General features: G+C 40.9%; 3 protein-coding genes across 11 annotated transcripts; 2 read left to right on the forward strand and 1 right to left on the reverse strand.

Moving 5' to 3' along the window:
* The first annotated feature begins 1,184 nt into the window (after window positions 1-1,184).
* LOC120651401 (uncharacterized protein KIAA1522-like) lies at window positions 1,185-5,019 on the forward strand. Of its 5 annotated transcripts, none has more exons than XM_039928876.1 (7): window positions 1,186-2,007; window positions 2,088-2,159; window positions 2,436-2,488; window positions 2,696-2,739; window positions 3,208-3,275; window positions 3,665-4,627; window positions 4,700-5,019. In XM_039928876.1, the coding sequence occupies exons 1-5, from the start codon at window positions 1,254-1,256 to the stop codon at window positions 3,212-3,214; spliced, it is 930 nt and encodes a 309-aa protein (XP_039784810.1). In that variant the 5' UTR covers window positions 1,186-1,253; the 3' UTR covers window positions 3,215-3,275; window positions 3,665-4,627; window positions 4,700-5,019. The 5 variants fall into 5 exon arrangements, with proteins under 5 accessions (XP_039784811.1, XP_039784810.1, XP_039784808.1 ...); XM_039928874.1 differs by having other exon boundaries at window positions 1,187-2,007; window positions 3,208-3,344; XM_039928873.1 differs by having other exon boundaries at window positions 1,190-2,007; window positions 2,667-2,739.
* Window positions 5,020-5,618: 599 nt separating this feature from the next.
* Window positions 5,619-9,328, forward strand: LOC120651400 (8-amino-7-oxononanoate synthase-like). Of its 2 annotated transcripts, XM_039928872.1 has the most exons (11): window positions 5,620-5,977; window positions 6,120-6,232; window positions 6,325-6,432; window positions 6,528-6,766; window positions 6,867-6,908; window positions 7,028-7,115; window positions 7,203-7,336; window positions 7,994-8,082; window positions 8,325-8,475; window positions 8,581-8,649; window positions 9,007-9,326. In XM_039928872.1, the coding sequence occupies exons 1-10, from the start codon at window positions 5,707-5,709 to the stop codon at window positions 8,618-8,620; spliced, it is 1,275 nt and encodes a 424-aa protein (XP_039784806.1). In that variant the 5' UTR covers window positions 5,620-5,706; the 3' UTR covers window positions 8,621-8,649; window positions 9,007-9,326. The 2 variants fall into 2 exon arrangements, 1 of the variants encoding a protein (XP_039784806.1); XR_005666162.1 differs by lacking the exon at window positions 7,994-8,082 and having other exon boundaries at window positions 5,619-5,977; window positions 8,581-9,328.
* Window positions 9,329-14,594: 5,266 nt separating this feature from the next.
* Window positions 14,595-17,539, reverse strand: LOC120651402. 4 transcript variants are annotated; one of them, XM_039928880.1, is made up of 5 exons: window positions 17,067-17,538; window positions 16,795-16,999; window positions 15,928-16,017; window positions 15,522-15,614; window positions 14,595-14,819 (listed from the first exon to the last, which is right to left on the reverse strand). In XM_039928880.1, the coding sequence occupies exons 1-4, from the start codon at window positions 17,139-17,141 to the stop codon at window positions 15,589-15,591; spliced, it is 396 nt and encodes a 131-aa protein (XP_039784814.1). In that variant the 5' UTR covers window positions 17,142-17,538; the 3' UTR covers window positions 14,595-14,819; window positions 15,522-15,588. The 4 variants fall into 4 exon arrangements, 3 of the variants coding, with proteins under 3 accessions (XP_039784814.1, XP_039784812.1, XP_039784813.1); XR_005666163.1 differs by lacking the exon at window positions 15,522-15,614 and having other exon boundaries at window positions 15,928-16,021; window positions 17,067-17,539; XM_039928878.1 differs by lacking the exon at window positions 15,522-15,614 and having other exon boundaries at window positions 14,595-14,828; window positions 17,067-17,539.
* Window positions 17,540-21,188: the final 3,649 nt, after the last annotated feature.

A 21,188-nucleotide genomic window follows, 5' to 3' on the forward strand; every position in this document is an offset into this window, starting at 1 on the left:
GAACCATCTGATGTAATAAATGTGTCATCAGCCTCCTTAGACTGATGTTTGTAACACATTTAAGTCTTCTCTTATGTGGGGACATTCAGGTGGTATCAGAGCCGTAGGTTGGCCGTAGGACGTGACCCTAGGAGCGAAACCCTTTTCTTCAATGTGTATGGGGTCTCCCTGAACTCCAGCAACTCCAAAATGGCCGGGGGATGCCATACATATAGCCCCACTTGAAGTAGCCATTGGGCATTTTTGTGCGTAGGCGTTGGTTCATCCGGTGGTATGCGTCGGTTCAACCAGTCACTCAAAGGCTGAATCTATCCGTTGGCTTCTCTGACACTTCTGCAGCTGAGTCTACAACTATTGGTTAAACCGATGCTAGGGTGTCGGTTTAACTGGTCACTCTGGACCGTCACATAGTCATTGCATTTGATCCTCTTCTGCTGACGTCATTGCACTAATGCTATGCTCTGATGGCCACCGGTTCAACCGATGCTCAAGACTTGGCTTCTACACGCTTGACATGCTCTTTGAGTAATGGCACAGTGAATGCACCAATGCTCTTCTGTGCACCGTCAGTTTAACTGGTGCTGAAGGCTTGACTCCTGCGCGCTTAACATGCTCTCTAGGCAATGCCCTGATACCTCATTTCACGACCGTCGGTTCAACCGGTCGCACTGGATTTCTTCACTTGGCTCGGCACAACTTGGGATATTGCTTTGACAACCATGCGTCGGTCTATCTGATGCTAGCCGGTTTAACCGCTGCTACTGTTTTCAGCAGAACTTGTCCAATTCAGCGTTTCTTGGAGATCTGTCTCCATGTTTTGCTTTGTTAGGGCTTAGTTCATCCCTGCGATTTAGAAATGTTCACTTGACAAACACATTAGTCTCATTGATTATGTTGTCCATCGATCACCAAAATCACTCTAAATAGCCTAAATGGGGCCATGTTTATTACAAAACCTCAGGAGGTAAATCTATACTATAAGGATTCATGGAAATTGGAACCTTTCTCACCAAAACTAGTCCCCATATCCACCTCACAACGCAACACTTTTGGGCCCATCTAGAAGCAAAATTGACTGACCAAAAGCGTGCAAACCCCGCGCCCCCTCCGACTCCCGTTTTTTTCACCCCGCCTCCACATACCCACCCTTTGTACCCGTTCTGTCATTGTCATTGGTCGTGATCATCGGCATCGCGGACCCTCACGCTGTAATCATCGCGAGTTGCCCGTTTTCCCCCGCGGTGTGGGGCACAATGCCCTCGCTCACCTGGATTCTCACCTTGGCGCTGACCGAGCAGGGGCGGCGCGTGGGGAGCTCGTTCGCGGTGGGGTTAGAGGCAGGGGCCGCAGTGGCAGGATCAGCGGCGCGCAGTGAGGCCGTTCACGGTTGCCGGCGAGAAGGCGCAGCACGGCCCGTGCGGCGGCGGCCGCTGACAGGGCGGCGTGGCGACCTTCCAGGAGCTGCCGGAGTCCTCCGGCCCCCTCCCTCCTTTCTCCGCCCTCCTTGCTCCAGGCCGCGGACAGGGCGGCAGGGCGGGGGAGCTCGCGCGGCACCGGCGGAGGTCTGCGCAGTGGCGGAGCGCGCGGCGGTGGCGGGCCTCCTCGAGATCCGGCCACGCCGAGAGAGGGCGAGGCTCACCTGCTCGAGCTCCGACGTTCTCCTCGGTGAAGGCGCTGGCCCCTCTCTCCCCATCCAGCGGCCTCCCCTGGCACCGGTGGCCTCAGGCTACCTGGCCGTCCGCGTCGTCGCCGCGTCTCTGCGGTTGCCACCACCACCTCCTCCTGCTCCCTCTTGGCGAGCTGCGGGCCCGCGCGCCGCCCCTGCTCCCTTTCGCCACTGGATTTGCGACATTGAAGGGAGGAGCTTCCTTGCTCCACGAGCAGTGGAGACCGGGAGCTCGACCGCCTCCCATTTGCTCCCACCCGCGGCCTCGGCCCCTCCGCCTGCTTATCTGCAGGTCCTGGTTGAAGGCCCTGATGCCGTCAGCCTCGCGGCCGTGGTTGAAGGTCGGCTCATTTTTTTCCTCTGTTTCGGCGTAGTGCTTCCCTCTAGCATCGATTTCCCATCCTGTGTCTCCCCTCCGCAGGCCACAGCCACACCCTTACGGATGGTCCCATCCTCTCTTGTGCCAAGGGCCATGGAGTCGCTGCCTCAGGAGGTAAGTGATGATAGGATATCATAGCTAGCTAGCTGTGTTTTTGAACGTGCCTCTTCATTATTTCCTCAATCACTTCGTTTTGCTGTCTGAAAATATATGTAGATTATTACTGTGAATTCTAGGAACCGTCATAAATAGAATATACGATCCAAATTAGATGATTTTAGCACCTGCTATGGGTTATGAGAAATTTGTAAAGGTTTTGTCAATGTTACTGAACTTCTAGAGTTGCAATTTGAACACCATTGATGGCTTAATTTTTTGGATTGTGGCCAGGACATTGTATTGCAGGGAGGATGTGCAGGAATTATTTCTTTCTTATTATCAAGGTATAGTTTCTATAATATCCAATATCGTCTAGCGCTTTGTAGCATGTTAATATCTGTGTAAAGCATTCAGTTAGTGTCAAGGTGTAGACCATTCTCATGGTGCTGCGGTTTCGGTACAAGTCTTCAGATTTTCCTTACGTACCTATCAGTCAGATCACTATTGTTACTTTCATGACAGAGCTTTGTTCCTTGCTGTTTGGGTCACAGAGAAGAAGACAGGTGCCCAGCCAAGTGAGCTGCGACCGAGCAAGGTAAACTTTAGACTAAGATTCAGATCTGATGACAAAAGAGCACATAGATAATTATATCAGGATTGAATTAGTAGGACATTAGAACAATGTAAACTTAGTGCTGGGTATACGATTTAGTTTGCCAGGAGGGGAGTCCCATGTTAGCTTAATGGATAGAGCAGTACTATTTGATGAAAGAAGCAAAAGAGAAGGAGAAGAGAAATTGAGCTACTGTGATTGTGGAGTCACTGGCCATTTTTTTTACAATTCAGGTGTTGGTTTAATTTTCAGAATGTATTCCATTAAGAGAATCCATAATTGGTATCATATACAAATATTGTATGCTTATCATAAGCCCTTATCTGTTTTAGAAAGAAAAAAGATTTTTTTTTTCTGATTAGTGGTAGGAAGGAACCCTAGAAGTTTTCTCTGATGCCTATTAATTTATTCTGGTGCTTTTGGCAATGACAAGCACTCTCCAATTTCCAGGCTCTAAAGCCGGTGATGACTGCCAGAAGAACTAATTTTGTACAAATCTGATCCCTTTATTCATGAAGGTAGAAGTGACGAGTACTCTAATGGCTACTCTTATTCAGTTATTCAGGATACATTCCAGTCTCGCGCTTGTAAGAATTTCTCTACAGCTCTTGTTCCATCACTTACATTTTCGATTGATTAATAAACCATTCAGTATGAGGCACCGAGACTTTTTTTCCTACTTGAATACCTGTCAGGAGTTTTGTAATGTTGTTTTAAGTCTATTTATGATTGAAGTAAAACCATTCAACGTGAAGTAAAACCATTCACCAAAATAGTTTTGTAATGTTGTTTTAAGTCTCATTCTTGGTAGATCAATGAGCTTCTCTTAAAGTAACAATGGCCTTCATGGTAGGAGTACTGCTAGATTAATTTTTCTATAGTTGCTTATGTTAAATAAATTGTGCAGCTGGCATGCACCACAACTGTTTGGTTAATGCTTGGGATGAAGAGGTTGGCAAGGGTGGAGCCAATGGCAAGGGTGGGTAGCAGGCAAGCGATGTGCCGGTTGATCTGCTTGTATCAGGTTGTGCCCTTGCCACTCCTAAAGGCTCTACTGTTTGCAGGACCCACTGCTTTCTCACTTGAACAGAACACATGGCTGAGTTTGGGTCAAGCACTAGATCATTTTGCTAATTATAAAATTAGCTTAGAAAGCATGACTTTGAATTCACATCCTTTGCAATCCTAAGAAACTGGCATTTATCCTCCATGGCCAATAATCTGGTTAATGATGCAGGTTATTCATCCCACTCACGATGAGATGTTCCACTTAACTCAGGAGCATAAGAGAAAGTTGTTTCAATTGCAGGTTATTCATCCCACTCACATGGCTGCAGTGTTGTTTCAATTGCAAAGCAATATTGATAAGAAAATACATGGCAGATTTATAAACTTCAAGCTAAAAAATATTTCTTGTGTTGTTTGTCGCTGAATTATATTACTACTAGACTACTAGATTCTTCTATTTTTCCTTCATAGGCTTACTGAGGACAGTTCAGTAATAGAACATGCCTGGTATGATAAGAATTTTTTTTGGTGATTTAAGTAGCTGAACTTTTATATTTTAATCATCAAAACTACTGCACACGGTTTCTTAGTATAAATGAAACTCTAATTTATTTATAGAAAAATTCAGGCATTGAACCCAGTCTATTTAAGGTTCAAGCATTTATAGAAAAACTACTACACCTGAATTAAGGTTCAGGGGACACACTTTGCTAATGTGCAGATTCATAGCAAGGTTGTGAAATATGTAATTTTAAACCCAGTCTGTTTAAATCAAGTTCTCCCAATTATTTACATGGATTATTTTCCTGCCCCTATATTTCATAATCTTACCCTATTGTCAAAGAGGTCTACCGTCTAATAGGTATGCTATCAAACATATTAGTTTCTAATTCTAGCTTTTGAATTAGTTTTAATTTCTGTATTGGATATCCAGAGCAATATTTTTCAGATATCATGGCAAGGAGGGGCCAAGGTTTGGTGCTACGCCAGAACATCATATTAGATTGTAATTTCACTATTTCTGTGAGATCATGTAGTGTGATGTGAGAAATGTCTTCTTCATCCATTGCCATGGATGGATGGCAGACCAAATGGCAGTACTCGTGGGGTTGTAGCACTTTTATAATGTTCTATCCAATTCAAGCTTTTAAATTTATAACTTTGTGAGAAACCAAACTACCGAGTTGTACTCACATTTTCTTATCCCAAAGAAGGAACCAAGTTGAACAAGGTTCCTCTTCTCTGTCACTTAAACGTTTGTTGATTGTTATGTGCATGGATTTGTTAGATGGGCACAACACACAAACTTATTAAAGATACATATAATATAATATGTGGATGAAAATAATTATGGTATGGATTATGATTTAAGCTAAATTGTTGGTTAATTAATCTAAATATCTTGTTTCTTAGGTTGTTTATATAATTGTCACATATCAATCACTGCTTTAAATATAAAGTGGTTATTTTCTGAATTTTTTAAAATATGTACCTGCCGCATGTGGACTTATGCTAGAAATCTCTTAATTTTAAAACATGTGCGTGCCGCACATGGGCACTACTAGTATAGGATAAAAGCCATCTAAATTGACGGTGCAGAATTACTTAGGAGTACCTCAGTAAAACCTAGCTAACAGCGAAATATCTGAGTAGTTCTGCTCAGTGAATCAAGACAGCGTACGCCCTGGCTGCCGCTTACTGGTCCAATATAATGAAGTCATTCATACGGCGGGATCCCCACATGGAATCCAAAATAGTGCCGCGCGCGCTGCCATTGCTTTGTGACGCTGCATTGGTATCGACTGGTACTCGCAATTATCTGCTCGATGGTCGAAGCCGGCCGCCAGATCTGCAACGTGCTGGAATAGGCTTAGGCTAGCTGCTAGTTTAACGACAAAACATGTATGATGAGTTGTCCTTTGATATTGATCACAGTACTATATGTACGTACTTGCGCTTTCCTCCTCATGGTGTCAACCCCAACCGGCCACGCATCACCACCGTCTGCACGAAGGAATGGCACAGTGGGACGCTCTCGTCGGTGCCGCGCTAGCGAGTCTGGCCGCTAGGAGGCTCCTGTTCAACACGCGCCTCATCTCCCTCGCGCCACCGCCGCCGCCCTCCGAAACCTTCGCCGGCCCGGAGCCCTGGGACCGCGACACCGTCGAGGTCCAGATCGACCGCAACTCTCTCCAGCAATGGCTCGCCGCGAGTCAGTGCCCACTGCCCAGCATTATTTTCCATGGGACGGCGCAACATTATTTTTCGTAACAGGATTTATTTGCTGGATAAAGTTTCGTTTTAATTAATGAAAGGAAATATCTCATCAAGACCTGGTTTGCTTTGGTTTTCAGATGGCGTGGTGAGCAGCAAAGAAGACGAGGTGAACCGTAAACTGGTCCTTTTCTCCGGGAACGACTACATGTGCCTCAGCTCGCATCCGGTAGTCCGTGAGGCTGCAGTCAAGGTGTGCCAATTTTGTGTCTACGACTCTTCTGCCCATTCGTTCTTTGGCTCTGCACTGTCGTGTTTCTTAGATAACTACTTTGTACTTGGTAGGCAGCTCAGGAGTACGGCATGGGGCCGAGAGGGTCTTCGTTGATCTGTGGCTACACAACTTACCACAAATTGGTGGAGGAATCACTAGCAAAACTGCAGAAAAAAGAGGTACATTTCGCTCTATGAGATAGTGTCTTTCAATTTTTGTATCGTTTTTTCTTCTGCTCCGTATAGATCGATTTTCATTGGTTCTACTTCTACAGGATTGTCTCCTTTGTCCCACCGGATTTTCTGCAAACACGGCCGTGATGACTGCCTTGGGTAGTATCAGCTCTCTTTTATCTGCTGGGAGAAAACCTGCAGAGGATGAGAGGATAGCAATTTTCTCAGATGCGTTGAACCATGCATCAACTATTGATGGGATCCGCCTTGTGGAGAGACAGCAAGAAGCGGTAGCATTTGTCTACAAGCACCGTGACATGTCGCATCTTGATTCCCTGCTGTATGTTTTTTTTAGTTACTGGCAATAATCATGAGAATGCAACAATTAACTTAACCACGGCTTGAACTATCTGGTAACTGTTTCTTTGCTATCTTTGCAGGTCCAGTTGCTCATTTGAAAGGAAAGTCGTCGTCACCGATAGGTAACCCATGATTGACTAACTGCAACTATATATAGAGAGAGCTTGTTCTGTGTGTTTCTGTATGCATTTGTCAGAGTATTAAAATGATACCAGTTTTTTCCATTTGCAATAATATGCAGTATCTTCAGCATGGATGGCGATTTCGCTCTTCTGCCTGAACTTGTCAAATTACGAAGAAAATATGGATTTTTGTTGGTCGTGGATGATGTTTGTATTTTGTCTCCTCTCTTAAGTTACATTTTTTTTGCATATCTTTGCAGCGACAAAAATAATGTTTGCAATTGCTTTTTCAAGGCACATGGAACGCTTGTTTGCGGTGAGAACGGTGGTGGTGTACCTGAGCTGTTTGCATGTCAAAATGACATTGATATTTGTCTGGGCTCCTTGAGCAAGGGAGTTGGTTGCCAGGGTGGTTTTATAGCATGCAGGTAATTAATACAGTCTAATGGAACGAACTATTTGTTGTTTCTAAATTCTAAGGTCATGTATAGAAATATGCTTATGAAAATGCGAGCAACGCTGCAAAATCAGGTTATACTACCATACAACAGCATAGTGTAACCTGATTTTGCAGCAATTTAATTTAATGAATGTGTCAAATAAATGTGGGCGCATTATTGGATTAATGTGATACACTTCACGGATTTTCAGTTTGGATTCAATAGCAAGGAATATTAGGGTCTGATTAGGTCTACATCCCTCTAAATAAATAGAGTTGATGCATCAGTCTATGGTAGGTTGAAATTTGAACGGAAACAATTTCCTGATCTTGCTGCCCGGCTACCCAAATTCCTAACACATGACATTGCCATTCAGAGAACTTACTCCTAATTAACAATTGGTGTGGACGAATATGTTCCCTTTTTAAGCTAGTATTAGTAATAATCTTAGTGCACACTCTGGAGACCGAACATTATTGTGGTAGACACGTATCTAGTAGCTCATATCATCGGAATTATCAATCTTCGTGCATTTGTACTGCAGATTCTCATGTTTAGGAATTTGCTGAATACTGGGTTGGAGTGTCAGTGTTGGCGTTTCACTGAGATTTATTACATACTAACTGGTTGAAAAATGCTGAGCAGTACTCCATGGAAGAGGCTAATTTTATCACGAGGTCGCTCGTTCATATTTTCGACTTCCTTGCCGGTGTCTGTGGTTGCTTCTGTCAATGGTACCATTTGTACAACTTAAAACATCTGTCACAGTTCTTCTAAAAGTGAACAGTACATGAGTTTCAGCTTGATTTTTTACAATCATTTGAATTGAGCATCCACATTTCCCTCCAAACTTTCCATTACATTAAAACTATAGTCTTTTCAACGTTTGCCCTTAATGATAAGCCAGTAAGTGGGTGTTGTTCTTGACTATAGCATCAGGGGCGTTAATTTTCTGAATTGGAACTATTGGTTTCAGCGGCGATCTATGTCTCAAAGAAGGAGATATGGCGAAGATCAATTATTTGGGATCATGTGCGGTATTTTGCTTCTTTGACCAAACTTGAGATAACTAGTCCCATCATTGTCATTGTAGTTGGAAGTGAAGAAGCAGCTGTCAGAGCTCACAGGTTGCCTCTTGCTTCATCTGATTTTTTCCTTAAATTATATTTATTACATTTATTGACACTCTCGTCTGTTCATGTTTATCATATTTCCCTATTTTGAAACTGCAGGCATCTTCTAAGATCTGGATTTCTTGTCCAACCAATATGACCGCCCGTAGTGCCACCCAACTCATCTAGGTTCCAGATCATTTAATTTTTCTCTCTCCATATTATGAATTTTGCATCTCCCTTTTCATGTCGTGATGTTTCTACATCAACCTATCTCGCTCCGTTTCAAAATATAAGTCGTTTTAGCTTTTATTAATTCATAATATTTGCTATATACCTAGATAGAATATATCCTAGACGCATGACAATAAAACAGCCTAGCTACATTTTGTAACAGAGGGAGTAGAATTGATAATGCACCGCGTTTTGCTCATGTAATAAGTGGGATCCCTGCAAGAATTTGATGAATGAACATATACATCCCCTAGTAGCACAATACAAGAGTCCATTTATTTCAACTTAGTCTAACTGTGGATCTCTTGCCAGGTTGCGAATTACCCTTAGTGCAGCTCATTCTTCGGATGACATCAAAAGGCTTGTTGATGCGCTCACTCCCTGGCTCCCTATTAATCATGCTGAGCAGAGTTACGCTGCATCTTCAAGACTATAAGGAATGGACCATCTACTGCGTTGGTGTATGCCCAAGAACCATCATGGGGATCATTGTATCTCACTTCTTGCATTTGATATAATTTTGAACAATGTGTTTTTTTTTGGCCAGGAGATGGAACAATGCGTTATTCTCTGTTTGTTGGATAATTATCTTTTTTAACATACAATCAATCAACAACTATGTGACTTTTTTTAACGCCCTTTATTTAACTTATTTGTTATATTATTAAAAAAAAGTTTTGTTATCATTATGTGTATCAAATTAGTAATATGAACAACTATTTAGGAAAAAAGAATATCCAAAGAAAAAATACAATCATCATATAATCATTATGGCGCCAATCTTGATATTTTAATATAACTGCAATCACGCTATAGAAAATCAAGTGAACCTTATAGCAGGGCGTAAAAGAAAGAAAAAGCAGTCTAGGCTATAATCATTTACCCATTTATATATTCAGTAATTTATATAGAATGAGTGTGGATTTTGTGCGCACGGGGTCAGGTGCCCACCCATCAATCGTTCCGTTCATTTCAAAAGATGCTGTGAGATTCGTGCTATGTGACGTGTATCCTCCATGCATTTAGATTAATCAGCATGCATTTACCCTGCACACAACCATAGGTTGATAGGTTGTACGAGTATTGGGGAGACAGCTTTTATTTGAAACACTGAACTGCTTTTGCACCCTCCACTACGTGCAGTGGCAAACTGCAGTGTTGTCCAAGATGTGCAGCCCTTTCCTATTCCAAATTACATAAAGAACCAGTTGGGTTGCATAGTCCTTGCCTCGCGATCAACTTATTTGCTGTCAGTATTTTTTGTTGCGCGAGAAAACATTCAATGAATTTATGTTTGGAAACATGTCTGGTGGAAACAAAATCTTCATGAAAACTCGTGCAAACTATGACAAAAAAATCATCTAAATTCACCAAAAAATCATACATACAAATGATATGATGATACACAATCTTGTAAAATATCTTATCCAAACTCAACTTTGTTTGTGAGATATAAAAATAACAAATTTCTAAAAATTGTTATTTTTATATCTTACAAATGAAGTCGAGTTTGGGCAGGATATTTACAAGCTTGTGTCATCATATTATCTACATGTGTGATTTTTTTGTGAATTTAGATGACTTTTTTCCATGATTTACACGGATTTTCACGAAGATTATGGTTTCCAGCATATATGTCCCCTTTATGTTTTCACTCTTATTCTACCATCGCGAATGTTCTGACACTGACAGCAACCATAGAAATAAATTCAGCTTGAACCAAAATCATAGGATATATCCTTTTGGCGACCCGCCCATGCAACCATGAATATACAAAATTTATGTTTTCTCCGTTCTTATAACAAAAATAAAAACCCGATGTGCTTGCCCCTCGGGGAAAAGTTGACGATCTAATACATTTACCAGAGGCGTAAAAAAACTGCTAGAATGTTCAAGAACCAAAATCCAAAAGCTTTCTGACTGGAGGCCCCGAAACCATCTAGGGTGTGCTTGTTTTTTGGTTGGATATACAAATTAATTAGTTTGCCATATTGTTTGAATTAATGAGTGCTGCCCAATAGTCCTTGAATGCATGTGCGTGATTCGAAAGTGCGCTTCCTTGCGCAGCACTCACGCGGCCACTACGTCCTGTGCAACTCACGCGGCCACTACGTCCTGTAAAAAAGGTGCAAACCCCCACTACCATCTAAAACAGTGAACCTCTGTGCACACGCTACACGCGCCCCCCTCCATAGGCGATCGGTAGGCCGGTAGTATTTAGGGCTCCAAAATCGCTGGTTAGCCACTGTGATGATCCTCGGTTACCTTTACATGTGCCAAAGAGTTGGACGGTGTGCACCTAGCCTCATGCGCACAGAATATTTTTCCATATAGAATAATAATTTACCAATATATTCAACAATGCGACACCAATTTATATAATTAAAAATTGCTATAAGAAAAACTAGTACATATGTATATGCAATGCTTCATTAGTTTACTTGACTAAAAAAATAGATCATTGTTGCTCTCTGTCCATTCCTTTCTCTTGTAGCATGCAAGAAATCCATATACACACCATTCCCCTAAAACCTTTAGTCAAAAGACTAGAAATTGATGCTAGATTATAAGGTGCGCGCTAGCCACTTCTCCATTGAAGAGAGAATCGGTGCTAAATTGAGCTACATCCTACATTTAGATAAAAATAGGGACAACCAACGTTGGAACTCTCTCATGAAAAACCGCCCTTATTTTGCTCATGTTCAAGGTAAGAAGCTTGGAAAGTAGCGGTGAGTGCTATAAACTCTCACATAATAGAGTCAAATGGAAGGCGCAGGCTGGAAGAGGAAGATGGCGCGTACGGCTATATACTGTGTCATTTGTGTGCTGGCGGTTTTCTAAGTGGCCCTTCCTCTAGCATGTCCCGCCAACACGGATGGATCAATGCTGCGGTCCGTAAGCGGCCGGCCACATGCCAATTTGTACTGGCGGTGGGCAAAGTCAAACGCCAGCACCCCAAATAGAAGATGCCAGCACAAACTGTTTCGGTAATAGTGAGTGTCATGAACCATACATGACGTAAAAGAAAAGCAAAGCAATCTAGGCACTGCATTGCATCAGGCCGGTTAGTTAACTCCAACACATATTCAACTAACTTTTGTCACGGTAATATTTTTTTTAATTATACAGTACAACTCAGATACTCACACGTACGCATACTCATCTTTACAAACACACGTACACGAACACTACCTCTGTGAGCGTCTTTGATGACTGAGCTGGCAAATCCTACCACAAGCGTCTCGCTGTCGAGGGAAACATCGTCTATACTCAGGGCCGGCTCAGAGGGAGGGCAGGCAGGGCGACGGCCCGGGGCCCACGAAGTAGGGGGCCCAATATCTAGTATATATTAGGTAATAATATTTGGTCTAACTTAGAGTATACGAGCAAGCAAGCAGTCACGCCGCAGTCACGTAGGTTTTTCGCGAAAGGGCTTGTAGCCTAGTGGTTACAAGATCCTTAGTAGCACCTGAGGTCCTGAGTTCAACTCTCCATGGAAAAGAATATTCTGGGATTTAATAGCGTTATGCATTCGGTGGTAGGCGATGTTCCCGTCGACAGCGAAGCGCCTGTGGTGATTTCGTCAATCTAGAGAATTTGTCGGTTCAGTCTTTAAATATGCTCATAGGGGTAGGGTTTGCGTACGTGTGTTCATAGGGGTGTGTGTGCGTGCGTCGTGAGTGTCTGTGTTGTATTCTGTAATCTAAAAAAACATAGGACTTTGACTTTTGCATGAATCACATATATTATTAGAATTTCTATCTTTCTTTTAATTACTGTCTTAAATAAAAAAATAGATGGCCTAAGACCCTCCATAATATGAGGCTCGAGTGATGCTTAAAAAGGAAAGAGAGGATTGGGGCATTACTCTACACACTGTGGAAGGTGATGCATATTTCAAACGATGCCAAGAAAATATAGAGCGGGGAAAAAACTTGCGCCGGTGCCAATTTCATTAAAAAAATTCATTGTCCTTGTCAGCTCTCGTCACCAACCGCTGCTCTCAAGCAATGCTATTTTATTTGATATGGGTTCCTAGCATATTTGATAATTTCGATGTCATTCATCTATATACTGCAGCTCTAGAAGGTCGATGACTATTCACTCACTTCAATTTTTATTTAAAAAAATCACTATAACATCATGGTGAAGAGCCTAAAAGGCCCATAGAGTCTGGCTCGCCCTGGGGCCCTTGAAAATCATGAGCCGGCCCTGTCTATACTGAAAGGACAACGCCGTTTAATTTTAGAATATTCGCTTCCATGAGTGTCAAGCCCATGATTTGAGATGCTACCGAGAATTTTATAACCACTAGGTTACCGGCTCTTTCACTTTTTTTTTACGGTAATATTTGATTTGCCAAGATGTTAGATAGGACAAAAGATAATGCTGGTGGGCCGGGAATCCTTTTGGGCAACCTGCAGAAATGCATGCATGTGAGATGCGTGCTTGCGTGGTCACCAGGGACACTTGCTGTTGTGGCCCTGTTTTAATTTGTCATGTCATTCAGAATACGTGGTAACGAATATTGTTTTAAGTAGAGGAAGGTCGAAAAGGCTCGGCCCCAGTGATCTCGCTCCAGCGCGATAAGCGTGAATACGAGCCCCGTGACCAATCGTACAGGTGTACCAACAGGTGCGTATATATCCATATGCATTTTCCAGAGTACCATACGTCACGTAGGCTTAAGAGAATATACTTCGTTCACATCAGCCGCCGTCTTATAGATTGCCTCATATAATTTCACGTAGGCTTTTTTTATTAATAGGGATGACAGAGAATAAGGTGATGATTCTCATCATAAGCTAAAATTAAGAACGATGAGACTTTTAATTTACCATCGTAGGAGTAAGTACTGTCATACAACTTACAATATTCCATTTTCTATATATAAATTAAGGGATTGAGCAACAATTATGAGACACCTAAAAATAATCTATTTTAGGTATCACCGGTTGAATCGTCTTAAAATTACATGGCAATGTATAAGACTTACTATATTAGATAACCATTAAGTAAATTGCATGGTCCCTAACTGTTCAAGCTAGTTTCTAATCTGCACAAAAAACTGTTAGAAGTGGAGGTGAATGGAATGATTCTCATTGATGGGATATATATATATATATATATATATATATATATATATATATATATATATATATATATATATATATATTTGGCCCTTTCGAGATGGCTCCTTCAGAGGGGCCCCTTCGTGATTAGTAACTTCCTGATGACATTCTAGTGATGTCATTAAATCTACTTAAATAATTACAGAAATTGATCACTATACTAATTTCTTCGTAACACTCCCTCTTGATCAATTTCTTCTTCTTATGGTCTTGTAATCAATTTAATCTTCTTGTGGACTTGTAATCAATCGAATAACTCCTTGAAAACCCTATGGGAAAAATCAGGAGATGCGATATATATATATGACATCGCTATTTCATACCCTGCGTATGGAATATTATTCCATACCCGAGCCAACCGACGGCACACACCCGAGCACCTCCGCCGCCCCCCCCCCCCCCCCCCCCCCCCCCGCGCGGCCCGCTGGCAGTTTTTTCCGCCCCCGCACCCCTTCCGCCCTTCGTCTGGTTTTTCTTATGGTGAGCGTGGGCCAGTTGGCCTACCGGTTTTCAAGAGGCTCGGCGCCCACACCCCGCCATCAATTTTTGAATAAAAAACTTGCTCAGGCAAAACCGTGACAGATTGGGCATTTATTGGGTGGAACCCACCAAAAAAGAACTTAACTCATTATACCGAGATATCTACTCTCTCACGATTTCATTTCTAGTTTCCGCTCTTTTATTAATTATTCAATTGTGGCTCCCTCTATTATATTTTTTTATTCATAGGTCAGCCCGTACCTATATTCGCATGATCCGACAAACTTGTAAACATTGCAGCCACAAAAAGATGGCCGATGGAAAACCTTATTTCTTAGTAAGTGTTAAACAATTCAACCAGATCGGTATTGTACAATATTTTGTAAATATCTCTGTGCATGCGACATGTTAGTCTTATCAGACTGAATAAGGCTAACGACAAAAATAAAATGTGTTGAGCTCGTCGCAGTCCGCGCGGTGAATTCGTTCTTGTAGGTTGCTTGCGACCTCTTCCTGCAAACACTGGTCCATGTTAGCATTATCATAAATAATGTTAAGCGTGAATAGAAAATTTATTTATATGTAACCTATCATGGAGTTAGTTTCTTCACCACAAAATAATAACATGCATAGATATTCCCATGTTAACCATAAAAAACTTAGTTATTTGCAGGCTAAATAGCCTGGTCACAAATATTTCCATGTATGCCTAGGAAAATTTATGCAATCTGGCAACGTTAAGTTCCTCAGTGCAAATAGTGACATGTCTACATGTAGAACCTCTATCATCCAAAGTGAACACAAAAAAATAACTGGCTTGATCACAAATAATACCATGTGGCAACACAAAAACTAGAGTGGCTTGATCACAAATAAACTCATGCATGAGCGTGAAATCTTAAGTGGATTGATTGCAAATAAATCATTTTTAGCACAAAAATTAAAGTAGATCACAAATAATACTATTTACGAACACAGTAACTAGAATAGCCAGATCACTGATAATACCATTTGTGAACATAAAAACTAGATTGGCCTGGTCACATAAATACTATATTACTATGTATGAAAAATAAAACTAAAGTAGCCTGATCACAAATAATACCATGCATGGGCATAAAAGCTAGTGGCCTGGTCACAAAAAGATCATGTTTGAGCAAAAAAAACGAAAAGTAAAGCATCCAGATCAAAAGTAATCCCATTGCCATATCCTACCGGATTCTTTTTTTGTTAAGAATTTGCTATACCCTAGCAGCATTCCCAATGTCGTAGGTGGATCGAATTAGAGGCAGTACTCACAACCTGAAGCTGTAAAACAATATGGTGCAGAAGTTTGAATGGGCAAGGAGTAACACAAATAAAAAAAACCATTCTTGTTCCTACTAGGAAGATTTGAACTGAATCAGGGGTAGCTGTTTGATATCTTATTGTAAACTATCACTAAAAAAATGATTGACAAGAAAGGAAAAAATACAGCACAGTATGATCAGTACTAAATATATGAGCATGAGTGAAGCATGCAGAAGACTTGGTTACATCAAACTCACGCATCAATGCGCACATAGTTAACATTGCCAAATGTTTCCAGGACTTGAGATTTATGCAAAAGAATAGAGCTCACCTCTGATCATCTGATGCCTAGCCAATCTCACTGAGTACCATGGCATCTGAACAGAATGAGGTGCAGCTGAAGATACTCCCAACCACCTACCTAGCTACAAGCAATGATCATCATTACCACATCAACAAAATAGTGGAACATTAGGCCAGAACACTTAGTGAGGCAACAACAGCTCATGGTGTCCCAGACAGCGCAAAAGTTAGATAAATTGACTAATTGAGAGCAGTTCAATAAAATAGTTCCAATTCAAGTATCAGTGCATCAAAATAGCTGTGCAGACACATCGAGCTCCAAGGCTAAATGAGATCTGGGCTCAATGTGCTTTCACAGGAAAAGAAACAATACAACTTTCTACCAGATTACTACTTTTCGAGATTGCTGTGAAAATCTGAATTTGTGGTTGTACTCAAATCACAATTACAGCATGATCCATATATGCATATGGAAAACAGAGAAGGAATAGAGTTTTAAAATTATAAAACAGAGTTTCAGTTAATGAAAATGAACATGAAGACACTGTAGCCATGAGAAAGGTCCAACTGTTATATGAAACAAAGCTTATTTGTTGATTTCCGTATTTTTGAAGGGAATGAATGAGAAATTGGTAAAAGTAAATAAGAAAAACAATTGTCAGATTGGATGAATAAGCAAAGGAAACCACTATAAATTTCAGCACTACGGGACAATAATCTGAAACCATCTCTACAATAGCGCCACCACAATGAGAAAAGGTATTTATGCATAAGTAGATCAACGGAGGTGCCACCAAGAGAAAGTGCGAATGGAAGCAGGAGCTGATCAATTTACACATGCTTGATTAATCTACCCAGCATCGTACGTAGACAAAAGAGTAATTGGATAATTTACCTCCCTGTGAGTCAGGCCTCTGGCCCATTGCTTCTGCAGCTCCATTGCCACCCAAAGAACCGCATCCAAGATGCATGCAGCAGATTGACGTTAGCAGCCTAGCTGCCTCTCTCTTTCGCCAGGGGACACCAACAAGGGAGTTATTTGGGCAGACAAAAGATCTGAACTTCACTTGATGTTGGTCGAGAATGAGTAGATCTATGCACTGCAAGCAACAAGACGATATGGATGAGATTTTTTGCATAGAAAAATCGAAATTTCTAGAAGCATACCTGCGGCATAGAGATTACACGGCAGCACCACAGTTCGCAGGGCAGCCGCAGTCTGGGGTCTGGCAGGTCCCGCATTGAGCAGCTCCGGCGGTTCCGCCATAATCGCCTAGGCGGTGTGCCAGGGGCAACAACGGAGATGGGATTCGGGGGATAGCAATCAACAGTGCGAAGGATTGCCTCCACCGATTGCGCCGCTAAAATCCCACGGGCAGTCAAGGATTGCAAAGCTGCAGAGGCCGCCACGCGATGAGATTGCCGGAGGCCACCGTGGATGCCGTGCGAGCTCGCCGAATCCGCCCTCCGCACCACCGCAGCAGAGGAGGGAGGGGGCGGCACCGGTCGTGATGAACCCGTCGGGAGGAAGGTGCGGCGCCGGGCGCGCCGGGATTGGGGGGAGCATCGGGAGCTGGGCGGTTTTGGGTGGTGCGGCGCCGGGAACGGGCTGGGTGGTGTGTGGGTGGGTGGGGGGCAGAACCGCGCGCCGGGCGCGGGGATGAGCGCGGGTCGGGTGCGCAGGCTGCGATCGGTCGGGTGCAAAGTTTGGTTCGGTTGGTTCGCTAGGGTACGCAATAGCTTATTCTATACCCAGAGTACTAAATAGAGCTACTATATATATAGCTTCCTCAAAAACCTTTCAGAAAAAATGTGAGGAGAATTTTTGGAAAACCTTATGGAAAAAACCAAAGTAATTCGGGTATAATAGGCAAAACTCCTTCAAACCCAGTGAGAAAATAAGGAGAAACACCGTAATATACAATTACCAATGTTAGTAGACCCTTAAGATTATCCCAAAGTCTTAGTCTAATAACACATTTACCATATGGTCAATATGCTTCAAATATCATCTTCCAAAAACCCCTATGGGGAAAATAGATGATATAGCATATACCTTTGCGCTGGCATTGCCTCATCAAAAACTTTATATGAGAAACCTCAAAGGAAAAACTCACATAAAGAAAAGAGGACAATGCATATTATGTCTGAGTATCATCCACCAAAAAACCTCGTGGGAAAAACGGATGATATGACATACATAACTTTATGTTGATATTGCCTCATTAAAAACTATATATGAGAAACCCCTAAGGAAAACTCATAGAAGGAAAAGAGTGCAATATAATGTTTGCAACAAGTTACTATTCAAAGCGAGTCTCCCCTTGATACTTGCAAATCTCAAAGTAAATTCATACCAATGCACTCAACACATAAGAAAAGTGGAGTATGGTAGACTCTGTGAATATCTCAACGAGATTATCACATTACTCAGTTTGCAAGTGTTCGTATGTCCATATTACTTATGGAGCAGAACCATCTTAGTGTAAAAATATTACACAATACAAGTTGCATTACCTTTATAGGCAATGACTATTAATTCAATAGAATCAACACCACATAACCTCATTATGTGATATATCGTTCTGTCAAGCTATACACATTCATGTGAAGCCTTGTACAATACAATATCAGAATGATTAGTGGAATTGACCATTAAATGTCTAGTTAAAGACTATTACTAAATGGTCTTTTCATATGTACATTAAGCCTTCCAATGATCTGGATTTTGGGATCTTAGAGATAACCAGAATCATTATAACCATATAATCGGATCATGGATTATACCAAGATCACATGTGCTATTTGAGATATCAAAAGATACTCAATTCCAATCTACAAATATTTGGTTAGACTAGCGCTGCTACTAGATAATAAATCTTTGCAAAAATAATATCCGACCGGAAACTTTTGCAATATCTATTAGCGCATTAATAGCACAAAGATAATGAATCATATGTCTTATTATCTCATCTCAATCACTATGGCATACAATAACCTTTCTCTCTTCTAGAGATAGAACAACCATAGGATACCATCATATTGAATCGCTCAATATAATTTGGATATAGAAGCTTTATACAAAACCTTGAGAGAAGATGTTCAGATCATAAACACAAAATAAAATATTGGTTTAGTCTCTATCTTCCAACTTAAACTCCGTTTTTGATTATCACGCGCTATCAATGTTTGTTCATTACTGATGGTGTCAAATTTATTGACCACCATATAAGACTATGAAGTCCAATTAAGGACATCAAAAATGAACACCCACGTGTAATCAACCTTGTATCTCTTAAGTTTAAGGAATACACACAAAGTCGATTGTACCAAATTCGACTTAACTGCTCTAAGCCATATATTGACTTAAGCAATACACAATATATGTCGCGACTTTATGTATGAGGTTTGGATATGTGAACTTCTTGCCGGAAACTTCACAAATATGCCAAACCAAGTGATCATATAATATATGCAATCACTACATCTATCAACTATCAACTGCAAAGATAGATGCTTTTGTACTGCCAATCAAAAGATAGTATCGGAAATTTTTAACAATTATTTAGGAGAATAATTTGCACTAAAACTAAGTGCCTGGGCTTTGTGTAAACCCCTTATACTACTAATCTTGCTTTGTATAAACCCCTTATACTACTAATCTTGCTTTGTATCTCACCACCATATTGTTCTCAATCCATTCTAGGATGAAAACATTTATGTATCCCACAATAAAGATACCTTGAGATGTTAACTCCATAGGCTAAACCATCTCTTTCTTGGTGAGCAAGACTATCTCTGTATGTACTACTTCATTCAACAAGTTCCAATAAGAGTGTTCAAAACACTCTGCCATGGTCTTATTAATTGGATGACTTGGAATGTTGTATACAATTTATTCAGAGAAATATGTATTGACACATGTAGCCTTTTTATTATATAATTCTCCAGTCTATCAAGACTCAAAAGTACAATTAACGACTCATCGTGACTTCCTGAAATGAGAGTCATAGCTTTTCAATATCCTAGCATCAGTATTTAGGTGCACCTTTGAGTTAGGTTTGTGGATGATATTCATCCACCGGGTAATAACCAATATTTACCCACAATATGTTGTCAACCATAGGTTGACCTACATTTACTATATTAGAAGAAAAGTCTTCTATTGCTAGCATGAATAATCCTGCTTTATGGCCATACTTCTCCCCCTCTTATTTACAATTGGGAGTTTGAGTGGTTTTATTTGGTACATCTACTCTTTCTGGTACATACTTGCAAAGGATTAACAAGTTTAAATGATACCTTAGTAACCAGTAAATGCATTTGGCAGTCTATTTGCAATATTTTGCAAATAATAGTTCTTTGAACTCAAAATTCAGTTCATTTAGTACGTGATCCGGAGCTTGAAATGCCTTAAGCATTCCAAATAATTTCCTGGCATTATATATGGTACTTCAAATCTCCCCTAATGCCTAGAAATGCTCGTTATTAAAATAAATCCAGCGTACGAGACGTAAATATGTCCTCCTTGAGAGGTTCTAGATACTTAATGGTTGACGGAGATTGAAATCTTATGTTGATTCCAAATTTTCTGTGTATACCCATCAATGTACGCTGTGGTGGTGAGATTGGTACGTATACAACGTAACCCAATCTTACGCAAATAGGAAATCTTCAAGGATTCCCACGTACTAAATGCATATAGGGGATATGCTGTTAATCATAAGTCAGGAGTGTGTAAATTTACCTGACCCCAACACAAAGTTGGCAAATAGCAATTCTCGAACACTAGTTCTCTATTATTTTGATGTCTTTCGTATAGATTCCATTTATCCCTTTGGATATCTAACTGAATTCTAAAGCCAAAACAATCGTTTTAAGGCATATAAGTTCAGTAGTGTTCAGTATAATGAGCTCACAACTTCAGCCATTATTTACCAAATGCATGGTTGAGTGTGGATACTTCACACACTCTAGATCATCTTATAGATGAATCTTTACAACCATGAAATGCCTGATCTGTCCATACAATATTTGTATCGGACTCAAACATATTCTCTTTAAAATGATCAAGGAATTTTAGACACTGAAATATGATTTTAAGATAAGAGTGTCTTAAAATCTGTTTCACTGTGGCACTTGTCGTAAACACGCTTTTGAAAAATATGAACAATTGAATTGCTAATAATTTTTCAACTAATCCCATAGAATGGGCAATGCAAGTTGATCATTCCAAATTTGGAATGCATCAACAGTGTGAAAAATTATCTTATACACAACATCTTGTAC

Source organism: Panicum virgatum, chromosome 9K (genome assembly GCF_016808335.1).
Source record: "Panicum virgatum strain AP13 chromosome 9K, P.virgatum_v5, whole genome shotgun sequence".
Classification (NCBI taxonomy): Eukaryota; Viridiplantae; Streptophyta; class Magnoliopsida; order Poales; family Poaceae; genus Panicum; species Panicum virgatum.